A 14,006-nucleotide genomic window follows, 5' to 3' on the forward strand; every position below is an offset into this window, starting at 1 on the left:
CTTGGAGGAAAGAAGAGGAAAAAATAAAATATGTGAACTGGGCCAGAGAGCCTGCCAGCCTGCCTATGTTTTATTAGTAGTTCTTATCTCAGATGATCCAAGTAAGCTCAGAACTGAGTACATATGTGGTGTTTTCCCCTCCTAAATGGAGAATCTCCTTATATGAAAAGGAAATAAACAATATTCACAAGCAATAGCAGTTCCTACTTCTCTCAATATCCCACCTATTCTACCAGGTTTGAACTAAGATGGTAACAAGCCAGATAGAGCAAAGTTAGGATGAGTGCAGTGCAAAGGGTAAACTCCTGTTTTAGCATCAGGGAAGGCTCTTGGAAACGGGCGCAATGTTGCTATGTTTCAGTCGCCAGTTCCATTACAATAAAAATACAAAAAAATCCATCCCACTGGGAGAATTAGTTGCATAACAGACTTTCTCACTGTATTTTGGTCTTTGTGTCACCTCCAGACTAATTATGTAAACACACACACCAGGAAGCGAGTCGGTTATGGAATCGATAAATCATTCATCCATGGCTACATCGTAAAATGAGGCTGCACAGACCTAAGGCTGGGAATATCAGCTAAGGCATCTCTAAGGGCAACTATGCAGCAGAAATGAACTTTGCTCTTAGACCTCTTTTATAGCTGTGAGACAGATCATTATCGGGGCCCCCACCTGTCAATCACCTGATATCAGAATGATGGCGGGCGCAAGGTGCTTTGAAGTCCCACAGCCAGGACCTCAAAGCACCTTGAAAGGCGATCCTGAACCAAGTTTCTTCCCTTTGTTTTAGCAGGAGATTCTGATGCAAACCCAGGTAACCACTGTTTCCTGGTAAAAACTGATCATGTAATGCATCATTTTCCAGCTGAGGAAGTCTGAAGAAACACGCTCTCTTGGGATTTATTAAGGCTGAAGAATCTAATCTCAGTAAAGAAGTGTGTGCATGCAGCCAAAATACACAGGACACTTAAATGTCATGTGCTTGAGTGATTTTGGGAACCCAACCGACTGTATCCAATATTAGTCCTGCTCACAGTCAAATGAATAGATGCAGATACAGTGGTGCCTCGCAAGACAAAATTAATCCGTTCCACGAGTCTCTTCGTCTTGCGGCTTTTTCGTCTTGCGAAGCACAGCTATTAGCGGCTTAGTGGCTTAGTGGCTTAGCGGCTATTAACGGCTTAGCGGCTTTAAGAAAAAGGAAACAAACTCGCAAGAACTCGCAAGATGTTTCGTCTTGCGAAGCAAGCCCATAGGGAAATTCGTCTTGCGGAACGACTCAAAAAACGGAAAACTCTTTCGTCTTGCGCGTTTTTCATCTTGCGAGGCATTCGTCTTGCGAGGTACCACTGTAACTTAAGTCCACTGATTTCAATAGGTCTTCTGTGAGTAAAACTTAGTTGGCTATAGCCCACTCAAATTCTTTCTTTTTTTTTCCCTTTTCAAAAGGGATACAGATCCTTTTAATGCCATATTTAAGATGCTACGGAAGAGGATTCAAGTCAGGTCACTTGCAGACAACACCATCATTCCGTTTCTTTATCCAGCGTGGTATAGTGGTTAAGAGTGGTGGACTCGTAATCTGGTGAACTGGGTTCGTGTCTCCGCTCCTCCACATGCAGCTGCTGGGTGACCTTGGGCTAGTCACACTTCTCTGAAGTCTCTCAGCCCCACTCACCTCACAGAGTGTTTGTTGTGGGGGAGGAAGGGAAACGAGAGTGTTAGCCGCTTTGAGACTCCTTAAGGGGAGTGAAAGGTCCAAACTCTTCATCCAAACAGAAAACGCTGCTGAACAGAACTAGCAGAGCAAGCAAGAAGCCAAGCGTGTGGCTCCATAAACAAAGCCTGGAGGGCTGTGCTTTTCAGCTTCATAGTGTGCAAGAAGCTGCCCAGGAGTCACTCACTCTCCCTATGAATGGCTCTTCCTCTCTCCCAATCTGCCCACATTTTAAAAGCCTTTTGTTTTTTCAAGGGACGTGAACCATTAAGCTATTTCTCAACTGTCCAGAAAATTGATTCTCTCTGTGGCTGTAAAAGATTAATGCCAAAAATCTTGTGCTTTTATTTAAAGAAAAAGAAAAGGCATGGCAAACTCTGCATGAGACATCAGAACTCGAACTGGAACAGGAAACATATACAAATACCTTTGAGGTTTCTGGTGTGGGACCCACGGCCCTCCAGATCCTCTTTCACTACAAGTGACAGCGTCCCTAACCACTGGCCATACTGGCTGAGGTTGATGGAGTCCTAACACACACACACACACGGAAGACGACAGGTTCCCTGTCCCTGTCTTGTGTAGTAATATTTTTTAGAAAGGCGCCTATCCTTTACTACATTATTCCACACAAATATATTACAGGGTTTCCTACACATGACAATAGCATGTCTAAACCATGCCTGTCCCAATTCACGTGTAAAAAAGGATGGCAGTCAGGGTGCGATTTTTGCACAAAATTGAGAATTTGTCAAGAAACACTGAACTCTCTCCTGTCCACAATTCCTTCTTCCTAGCTATTTCTCTCCAAACTTGAGGATACTTTGCAATACTGGACCACAGGCAGATAAAAATTGTCTTGATAGGACACACTATGGAAGAAAGCAGAAGACAGACAGACACCTTGGCGTACATCATTTGCAGAGCCCTCACTTTACAAGTTATTAGGGCAGACCTGCATTTAATTTAAAACCAATTATGCGATGGATTGTTTGGCCCATAGAAAAACAGGAGTGCTGTTTCTGAACCAATCTCCTAATCAGAGTTAGCAATTTGTGGGCATGAAGGTGATTGGGTCCCTTAACCACAACTCCTGCAAAAATTTCTCCTCCTTTCCTCGGTTTGATTAAACCAGTGCATGACATCTGCATCAGCACTAAGGTTCATGCCAAGTAGAACTGCCTTCCTAAGCAGGACTTTGCACTACAGATTTGTATAATGGTATTATGATATGCAACTTTTTTATTTTCAGCTCCTTCCCTAACAATCCCTAGCATGGCATTTGCCTTTTTCACAGCTGGCACACACTGGGTCGACATCTTCGTTGAGCTATCTATGATGGACCAGCTGCATTGTGCTTAAAAGGCAATCTTGATGAAACCTGGGTTGGTTTGAGAAGTACCAGGCAGCACAAATCTGATGCAGCAGCAGGAATAGACAAGTGATTTTCAGCATGCTCCAAAGGGCCTTGCATGGGTGTAAATGTCACTGAGTTGAGATTAACATCAACGCAAGGGCCATTGGATTGTCCTGTTTGTAGAACTTTTAGCAACAGCTGAAGAATTTGCCACTGCATTGATACAGCATGTAAGCATGGAGCAAAGCACACTTTGAATCAATTTGACTCTATTCTTTTAACATGGGGTGTCTGCCGGATTCAGGTGGAAAATTTGATTTAACAAAAACCTTGGACACTCATAGTAAACACGCTGCATGGCTGATTTCTACAGGAAATGCACCGTACCTTGATTTAAAACAGTGGTGCCTGACACAATTATTCCAGCAATAAAATAAAATAAAAGTGTTTGCAAATAAATTAGGCATAGCAGTGGTAGGATCTGGATGACCCACTGGCGTGAAGCAGTAACTCGCAATATTACAAGTTCCCAGCAAACGGGAATTTTATTTATTTATTGGGTATGGAATAAAAAATGGTTGCCATCTTAGCTAAGCTACTTACGCAGTCTTGCCCTCACTGTCGTGTTTGGTGGCGTTGGCTCCCTTTTTACCCAGCAGCGATGCCACTTTCTCTGCGTCGCCATGCTCCACAGCTTGCAGCAGTCGGTCATCATTCTTATTCCACTCATTGGTCTGGAGAAGGAAGGGGAGAGAGAGGGAGAGAGAGGAAAGAAACAGCTCACTAGAAAGAAACACTAGGAAGTGCCTTTGTTTCCCTTAAAACCAGTACATTAGCTTGCAAAGGAAAACACACCCTTTCTCCACAAAGAGGGCTATGAACAATCTATAATGGACCATTCTAGGTACGTCACTCTAAGCACTTCACACAAGACCTTGCACAAAGCAGAGTCACTGCACATACACACTTTGGTTGGATTGCATTCATTTGTCCTCTGCATAGTAGTGTGGCTGCTCCCTCTTGCAACGGGTGCTCCCCTTTGTCAATTTTTTATTCCGGTCTCCACAGGAACATAGGAAGTTGCCTTACACAGAGGTGGACCATTGTGCTAGCTAACTCAGTATTGTCTACACTGATTGGCAGAAACCTGCTAGGGCTTTAGGAAGGGGACATTCCCTCATGTGAGAGATTGAACCTGAGATGCAAAACAGATGCTCTACCACTGAACTGAAGCCCTTTCCCATCCTCAGTTTACACCAGTGGTGTCCAAACTTTCTTCAAAGAGGGCCAAGATCTGATGAAGTGAAGGGCCGTCGTTAACCTTTTTTTAGGATTGAAGTTGTTGAGTTTTTTTTAGGATTTTACCCCAGGAAATTAACTGCCACAGGGGCTGGATTGAACCAACCGGCGGGCCGGATTACGCCCCCAAAACGGACTTTGGACATGCCTGGTTTACATGGAACTCAAGGCGGCATATATGGAGCTCCCAGATATTTGTCATCTCAAGCCTTGACCAAACCCAGACCTCCTTAGCTTCGCCCAAGGATAATGCATTATGTTCCCTCTCACCATATGCCCTGGGCCTTAAGGAGCTAAACACCTCCCTACACTTCAGACCATTTTAGGCACCTGAAAACGGTCTCTTGCCCATAGAAGCTTATAATGCCATTATAATGCCATAGAAGCTTATAATGCCATGATGTTAGCTTCTGAAGGTAGCACAGGACTATGAGTAATGTGATCAACCCTTGTAGATGGTGCATCGGTGCGATCTCTCGTATTGTGGTACACTAGCGCACTACTGCAACTCAAAAAGCAATGCCTGCATTCTGCCTTGTGCAGCAGAGTCCTTAAGAAATTGGCTGCAGGACTGTTAGGAAGGAGACTTCACATGTTCTCTCACCCATAATAATCTGGTCCTCACTGAAAAACAAAGTGTGGGGATGCATTTGCTTGGAAGTACAGTTCGAAAGCATGTCAAAGTGCAAGTAGATAAATAGGTACTGCTCCGGCGGGAAGGTAAACGGCGTTTCCGTGCGCTGCTCTGGTTCACCAGAAGCGGTTTAGTCATGCTGGCCACATGACCCGGAAGCTGTTTGCGGACAAACGTCGGCACCCTCGGCCAATAAAGCGAGATGAGCGCCGCAACCCCAGAGTCGGCCACGACTGGACCTAATGGTCAGGGGCCCTTTTACCTTTCCCTTATCTTCCCCATCAAAAACATTCAGAAAGCCCCACTGAAACCTCGGACACAGCAATGTGCTCTGAAACCTAGTACATTTAAGCTGCAGATAGTAGGTAAAGCAACTCTTTCCCATGCATAGAATTCACAAATATTTACAGTAATATTCCCTCCATCGCCAAGGAAGACAATGCTGTTTGACAGCTTGGGCTAACACAATGGAGGAAGGGAGTTGCCTCCGGTACTAATGAACTGCGGACACTGCTGCAGCTGCAAGCCAAGCTTGCATCACAGCTTCACGATCCAAGCCAAGAACTTAAAATGAAAAATAAACTTGGAACAAGCTACCATAACCCAGCTGCTGAAATTCAGCTTGGATTTTTGCTCCATTTGCTAGTCCCCATGCCAGTGGGGAGTTCTCTGCTGGCATTCACACTAACCCTATTTGGGCATTTCCTCACACGCACAGCTGTCGTCATGCAAGGGGAGAGCACATAGGAGTCCACACTGTCAGCTTCATCACTGTCCACATGCTGAGAAAGTGAACTTTCTACCCATGAAGGCTCCCCCCACTATTCTGAACCCTGGATGACCAGGGTTCTAAACCATGGGAGGATGCTCCCAACAAGTAGAAGCTGCAGAAATTTGCTTTCCTAAAACATGGAAAGCAGTGAAGCCAGTGACAAAGAACCTGGCAGATATGCAGAGGCAATGGGCTTGTGTTCCAAAGGAAGGAGAAAACAGTGTGTGTGTGTGTGTGTGTGGCTTTTCGACAACAACAACTCCCCCCAAACCCTCTTTTTATAGCCCTCACACACCAATGCTTTGTTCAGCAAGGGAACACCAGTTCACAAAACAACAGATGAATTCTGCTCTGAAAGCAAAGCTGCATCCTAAGCAACCTTGAATTTCAACATGGAAGCGGTTAAATAAAGCAGCAATTCACCGTGAAGACATAAAGGGGGGCAGTTGCTGTGACTGCTTAAAAGCATCTGCACTGGATTAATTCCACGAAAGCTTATGTCATAATAAATGTGCTAGTCTTTAAGGTGTCACAATAAACCGTTGTTCTTACTTAAAAGCAGTTTTAAGTAAAAAGGTGATTGCCCGGCATGTTTATTACAATTGTATCCCACCCTTTCTCCAAGGAACTCACGGCAGATTAGGAGGTGTTATTCCATTTCATAATAAATCCTACCCAAACCCCTGTGAAAAGCGTTAGGTTGAGAAAATGCAAGCAGATGAAGAACAAAGCTGAACAGATCTGAATCAAGGTTTCCCTTCCCAGAGTTCAGCGCACTATCCATTACTGGATTCTCAACCAACTTTGGCTAGTAAAATCCAAAGAATCTCTAACTTCATGCCCAACAGGAGCCATAAATCCCTTTGCCAAGATCCCCAACTTGTACAGAGCAAGAGAAAGGGGGTCACCCTCTTACTCAGAATCATTCTCATAGCTAGAGTCCCCACAGCCTAGTGCAAGTCAGAGAGAACTGTCTGTCTTTGTGACAGTCTTTTAGACTCTCATCTATCTGGTTTTGACCTCCTCAATTCTTGGCACAAAGCAATCAGCTTCAGAGAGAACTCAAGCAAACTTGCAAGTGCTTGCATTTACACGTCCACATTCTGGCACACCACGGCTAACATTACAGTTCTTTCATTTGGCCTTTCCTACAACAGTTGCACATTTAAGCATGTATTTATGCAGAGTAGTCTGTAATTACAGCTTAACAGCATGATTTTTCTTCCACCTGTATGGGAAGCTGAGAACCACTTGCATTCAATGGTCATTTTACTTTAGACCATATATAGCAAAACAACAAAGACAAAGCAACGAAACATGACAAGGTCTAAAGCAGCATGGCCACCTTAATTGTCAAAAACTCTTGGTCATTTACGCTTGTCCTGTGCCTAGAAAGAATAGGTCCAAGCAGCTTGGCCTTCTCCCCCAGAAAACCTGCTCTTCAGCACTAATTCAGAACAAATGTCAATCTGCAGAAAACCCAATTGCTGTTTGTTCTAACTCAGCGCTAAACCATGGACTTTCCCAATGGAAAGCAGTGGGGCAAACGGAAGTGTGATTGAGCCCTTTTTGTTAACTACCAATGGCAAGAAACTGCCTATATAATGACCCTAGCTCCTTGGAATAGCTGACTATGGTAAAATATATTGTCAATTAATAGATTAGCATTTGATGGTCAAATGATTGGCATCCTAGCCGTAACGCTCTCACTTCCAGAGGTGCTGCCCCCAGAAAAAGGAGATATATGAATTTTACAGTTTAAGTTAAACTAAAGGCTACACACCAAAGGATCTTGAGTAGGGAACAACGAACAGAACGCTGTCACCCCATTACAGAAAAGCAGGTCTTGCCACTTTGCACCTCAGCCAAGTTGTCATTTGACAACCATTTACCACTGGACTTCGCTCCCTTCAATATTAATTGACTTCTGGAGCAGAAGGAATGCAGTAGCAATGATACACTCAAATGCAGTTGCAAAATTCTTTAACACCAGCAAGGGTGTGATTTAAAAAACAAGAAAATCCAAGAACCTTAAAAAGTGACCTCAGTATGAAAACTTTATATTTCCAGGATTACATTTTTGTTGCAAAGGAACTCAAGACTATTAGTCCATCTAGTTCAATATTCTCTGCATCAGCTTTCCCTAACCTGCTTCCCAACAGGTGTTTTGATTACAGCTCCCAACACTCTTGACCATGGGCCATGCTGGCTGGGATGGATGGGAGCTGTAGTTCAAAACAGTTGGGTACCAGTTGGGAGAGGCTGATCTACACTGGCTGAGGACAGATCCCCAAGGCTACAGATGAGCATCCTTCCCAGTTTTATCTGGAGATGCTAGGGACTGTACCTGGGCCCTTCTACATGCAGAGCATGTGCTCTACCACTGAGCAATGGTTGTATGTGCATACATACCAAACTGAAAAGATGGCTTATAGTGCATACCACTAATTTTTCAACCCAAGCTTTCGAGGCAAAATTGAGTCAGGAGAAGGAACAACCAACAGTAGACGCCACATAGGGTATGAGGGCCTCCCACTAAACACAGAAATATCCTTCAATTACCATATATGATAATTTTGTTGTATGTGACAGATATAAAAATAACTTTGGTTTGTTTTTACTTTTTTCTCTGCCAGAAACGTGCCAAGTATAAAGCCCGATCGCCTCTACTAATTCAAAGAGACACGTAGTGGGAATTTCCTGGAGACCAAGACATGCACTGACAGTGTCATCAGTGAAGAGCTTCCTACCACTTTTGCCGTGCCTGTTAATTAGGAGAGGGATCCTAAATGTATTTTGCACAATGGCCCAGAAGTATGGCCACCACTGGCAACAAATTCTGCAATTGCTCTCGCATAAAACTGGCTAAAAGGTGGAGGAAGACGTTACTATGGAATCACCAAACCATCTCAATGGATTTATTTATTTTTTAAGGCATGTGATGTAGCGGCTAGCATGCTGGGACTTTGAGCAGGGGCCAAATTCCTGATTAGGTCAATTGCAGGAACATAAGGGCCCTGCTGTATCAGAACAAGGGCCTATCGAGTCCAGGATTTTTCTCCCACCACGATTAGTCAACCAGGTGCCTACGGAAAACTGAAAGCGAGGCATGAATGCAATAGCACTCTCCCACTCATGTTCCTCTGCAACTGGCATTCAGAGGCATACTGCTTCTGATTGCTGGAGGTAATATATAACCATCGTTACTAGCAGTCACTGATAGCCTTATCCTCCATGCATTTGTCTAATCCCATTTTAGAGCTGTCCAAGTCAGCAACTAGCACTACATCTTTGGGTAGCGAATTCCACAGTTTAACTAGGTGCTGTGTGAAGACATGCTTCCTTCTGCCTGTCTTGAAACTCCCACCCCTTCTGCTTAATTGGGCGGCCCCGGGTTCTAGCCTTAGGAGGGAGGGAGAGAAAAGCTTCCTATGCCACCTTCTTCACACCTTATATAATTTTGGACACATCAATCTCCTCCCCACCCTCCACTCATCCTTTTCTAAGAAGCCTCAAATGTTGCAGCCTTTCCTTACAAGAGAGAGATGCTCTAGCCCAGGGGTCAGCAAACTTTTTCAGCAGGGGGCCGGACCACTGTCCCTCGGACCTGGTGGGGGGGCCAAACTACATTTTTTAGGGGGGGGGAATGAACGAATTCCTATGCCCCACAAATAACCCAGAGATGCATTTTAAATAAAAGCACACATTCTACTCATGTAAAAACACGCTGGTTCCCGGACCGTCCATGGGCCGGATTTAGAAGGCAATTGGGCCTTAGTTTGCCTACCTAGTCTCCTGGCCATTTCGGCTGCCCTTTTCTAGTGCCACAATATCCTTTTTGGAGGTGCAATGACCAGACCAAGTGCGACACTCGCCCCCAAATATCTGTGTAAGGGCATTGCGTTATTGGCAGTTTTATTTGCAATGCCTTTTCTAATGACATCCAACAAGGAATTTGCCTTTTCCATAGCTGTTGCACACTACATCACACACAAAAATGCTTTCTCAGGGTAGAAGTAAAAGATAAATAAAAGTAGTGGTGAAGAGCATGCATGCTGAATTCCTTGGAGAAGGGTCAGGATTAAAAAAAAGTGTTCATAATCTTACATCCACATCCTCCCTACATTAAAGAACCTCACTATATTCTTTTAGGTGCCTTCCACCCACCTTAAATTTATATCCTGTCGTCTTTCCACTATGGAACCCAAAGTGGTATATATAACCTTCCCAACCTCATCCAGACACTGACCAGACCCACACCTGCTTAGCTTCAGCAAGGTGGTGGCCTCATGTACCTTCATTCCACACCCTGGGACCAGAGCATGGAGTGCTCACTGTCAGCAGTATTACAGGGACTAGAAATAAATATTTCCTCGAGACAGGTTCTGCTGAGCTGCAATTTGAAATGTCCCGATGGTGGTTTCAACAGAGAAGAGAAAACGCCCCTTCTCCAGAAGATTGATTAAAACCAATGCTTTGAAAATAAGGATTGCCAACTGGTTATCTTGATAAAAATCAATCTAACCTGATCTCGGGGAAGTGAGCAGGACTTGGTAACACTATCACATCAATTAGCACTTCCAAAGCATTTGAGATTTGCAGGTAGCAAAACAGCACTAACAATTGATTAGCTAACGGCAGTGTTAAGGAGAAATGACTGCTGGGAGGAGTGCAGAGAGAAGAAAAGCCATGGTGCACCTGCACCAGCAAAACCGGACACCTTCATCTGCCCCAGCTGCAACAAAAAACAAGTCTCTCCCTTATGGGTCTCTACAGTCACAGCAGGCGCTTCAATGGTTAGACTTCGCCCTTGAAAGCACAATCTTCTATTGTCTCCCAAGACAGATGCCAACCAAACCTTAAAATCCAATGTAGGAAGCAATATATGATTCCTCCCACCTGCTCAGCCTGTTCAGTACTAAATCATGAAATGGACTTGCATGGCTGCATGTCTTAAAAAGCCACCAACAGACTTGGTAGTCTCCAACACAGATTGGAAGAAGGTGAATTGCAGCCTACTAGCCAATTTCTGGTGGACCACCTGGTGTTAAGGATGGCAAACTGGTACTTCGTTTCCAGACTACAACTCCCATTATCCCCAATCTTTGGCCATATTGGCTAGAGCTGATTGGAATTGGAGTCCATCAACATCTGGAAGGCCACAGATTCCTCATCCCTAAATTCTTGCAAATAATGCACGACAGTGATCTGATCTGATCCAGACAGGCATTTATATTTCCAAACTCAAGATCACTTAGGAAAATGATCTATACCTTTGCTGTTCTAAGGTTAAAAGCATGAACTCTTGCTTTGTAAATTTAAAACACACATCAGTGAAACAAGATTATTTTAGTTTATGAAATAGACTTCTCAAGGCCCAAGTCAATCCACACCTGCTGTAAGATTTGACTTAAGCTGAACACTGCAAATGCTGTACAGTGGTACATTGGTTTAAGAACAGCTTTGTTTATGAACAACTTAGATTAAGAACGCTGCAAACCCAGAAGTAGGTGAACTTTGCCTTGGAAGAATAACATGCTGAGTGTGTTCCATTTGTAAACTGAGTCCCCCGATGCTTTGGGAAAGCACGCTTTAGTTTAAGAATGGACTTCCGAAACGGATTAAGTTCATAAACCAAGGTACCACTGTACTCTGTTCTATCCGAAGAGGCAAAGATTAGAAAGAATGTGCCTACAAAGGAAAACTTCCTCAAAATATGAGTTATGGAAATGAGACTGTCCCAAAACAAACTTTTTTTGGCAGAAAAGCAGCATGTACTCCAAGTTCTACTCAAGTTGCTGTTTAGGCTTTTTTTTTGTTAGTTAAACAATTTTAAAAGCTTAAATTGCATGTTTAAAAGGGTGCTATAGACATTAACTTTTGCTGCATGGAAAAGTTCAAGACCTCTTATAAATAATTAACTGTTGTCAACAAAATGGAGTGTGGGGAGAATGGGGAGAGATAATCTCTTCCAGTTGTAGAAAAGCCTATATATAGATTTGAAACGCACACATACAGATCATTATTCATATCTCAGCCTTTAGTGCTTGCTCTGGAAAGGATCTTTTCCCATCAGCTAAGCCTCAGCTAAAACACTGAAATAAAGCTACAGGGCTAATGACTGTGTGCGAAATAAGCAAATGTTCAGCCACCTAACCAACCAGGGCAACTGAGGCAGATTCTTGATCGAATAATGAAAAATCTCAGCTTGTATAGAATAAGATGGCTCTCCAAGGTTCATCATTACAGATAGGGTCATCAACTCTATCAAGGGAGAAAGGAAGAATGGGGATTTGCCTAGAAAGGACTCAAAATATCCGGGTGTGGCAATTTGATGTCCCACTTACTGAAGCTGCTCTTCCAAATGGCCTGTGACCAGCTAGGGTTGTGCATGATGGTTACCCAAGAGCACAGAAGTCAGTATGTGTGCTGCAACATTCAGAACTCTATGCTTCCATTAAAAAACAACAACAAGGCAATTTTCTAGCCCTCAAGCCACCATTCTCCCAAAGCTCTCGGTTTCCACTCACTCTCAAAACCACCATCACTTCCTTAACCTGCCCATAGAGATAGTAAGAAATCCATACAAGAATACACAGACACAAGTGAATTGTGTCCTAAGGCATTTGCAAAGCAGATCCTCCTCAGAGCACAGTTCAAAATTATCAAAATTTTGTTTGTGAACCATTAAACCTGTAACAATTGTGGCTATAAAATTCCGAGCATTCATGAGGGCTAGAACCATTCTCCCTTTAAAAGAAAATTCTCCACTGGCAATTAAAAACAGTAAGAAATCCTTTATTTTGTTGTTGTTTTTTAAAAAGAAATGTCCTGACAACCCTAATCCTCTCCCATCACCCCCCCCCCGCCCCACAACACCACCCCAACGTATGCAGAATTAAGAGCCACAGCAGAAAGAGCAATGCTAAGACAAAGTGGGCCCATGTTCTCAGGCCAAGAGCGGAAACCGAAGTCTAAATCATTGGCAGCATGCAGCTAGCGTGTTGGCAAGATGACAGGCTTTTCCTCTCATTGTTCAGCAAACCTGCAAGTCAGCAATAAAATGACCGGTGATTTATTGCCTGTACTTCTCAAGAGAGGACAAGAGCAATTACCGTCACCACATGCAGCCCATCTATCTCAATACATCAGAAGGTAATTAAGAAAAAAAGTGTGTGTGTGTAAAATGTTCACAAAGAAGGAAACACTCTGTATATCTTAACACTTGCATACGTATGTGTGGGTGTGTCTAAAAGATTTTGTAGAGACCAATTGACAGTCGCTCATTTCAAGAGTTCTCTTCTCTCTGGAAGTACCTCCTGCGACACCATCAGTGTTTTGATCTTGCTTTGAAACAGGGGAACAGAATCTGTGCATCTTTAGGTGTTGTTGGACACCCACTTCTATCAGCTCCAGACAGCACTGGCCAATCATTAGGAATGATGGAAGTTCAGAAGCACGTGGGAGCAACGCCTGCCCTATAGGCTTGGAATAGGAGTACACCTGCTTAATTCAGCAAATGTTGCTTAAATGCTGGCACAAGTACAAACTGAGAAGCTGTATAGGAAACACTGGAAGTGTGCCACATGCATGCAAAGAGGTTCTCTAGTAGCAGTTTTAAGAACTTTTAAAATCCATCACTTAGCTGATGGGTCTCAAAACTCTCTGGAGGGAATTCCCTGCATGTAAAGACAGGCTCTGGTGGTTTAAATGGACCAGTAGTGCGTCCAACGGTCAAGTAGGCGGTTCTGTACACACTGTAGAGGGAAGTGAGGGGCAGATGGGGCTCATCAACCTGGGAAGGTAACCCTTGTAGGAGAAGAAAACCTCAGCTGTCTTGCAGGGTATCTTTGCAACTAGAAAAGTCTAAGAAGTGGAGTCCCTAAGACAGTTGGGATGGTGTCTTATATGCCTCCTTCCTGCAACTCCTGCAGCCAAGCTGGTGCAAAACATATTGCTCTGCTTTCTATTGGACCACATCAGTGAGGCCAAGAGGGGGATCACGCCATCTGGGCAGCCCAGGACTTCCATACGCACTGCTCAGGCTTCCACCCTGGGGAGGTCACTTTGATGCTGCTAATGCAGCCGTGTGACTTCACCCCCAGAGCTGTACTCCATTGTCTCTCAAGACAGATGGATGCCAATAATTAGAATGCTCCCATAATACTGATAAGGCTTACATTGCATTTTGCTGCCTGCCCAGGTTCTACTTTGTCCCAAATG

General features: G+C 43.9%; 1 protein-coding gene across 4 annotated transcripts in view; it reads right to left on the bottom strand.

Annotated features, from left to right (window-relative positions):
* The window catches only part of RAI14 (retinoic acid induced 14), a 100,189-nt gene that overhangs the window by 35,152 nt on the left and 51,031 nt on the right, over positions 1 to 14,006 (bottom strand). For all 4 annotated transcript variants that reach the window (XM_081212718.1, XM_081212720.1, XM_081212717.1 and 1 more), the window contains exon 3: positions 3,682 to 3,812. In XM_081212718.1, coding sequence (XP_081068844.1) covers positions 3,682 to 3,812 — 131 coding nt within the window. The remainder of the gene's footprint in view (positions 1 to 3,681; positions 3,813 to 14,006) is intronic.

Source organism: Podarcis bocagei (assembly GCF_964188305.1).
Source record: "Podarcis bocagei genome assembly, chromosome: 11".
In the NCBI taxonomy this organism is placed as follows: Eukaryota; Metazoa; Chordata; class Lepidosauria; order Squamata; family Lacertidae; genus Podarcis; species Podarcis bocagei.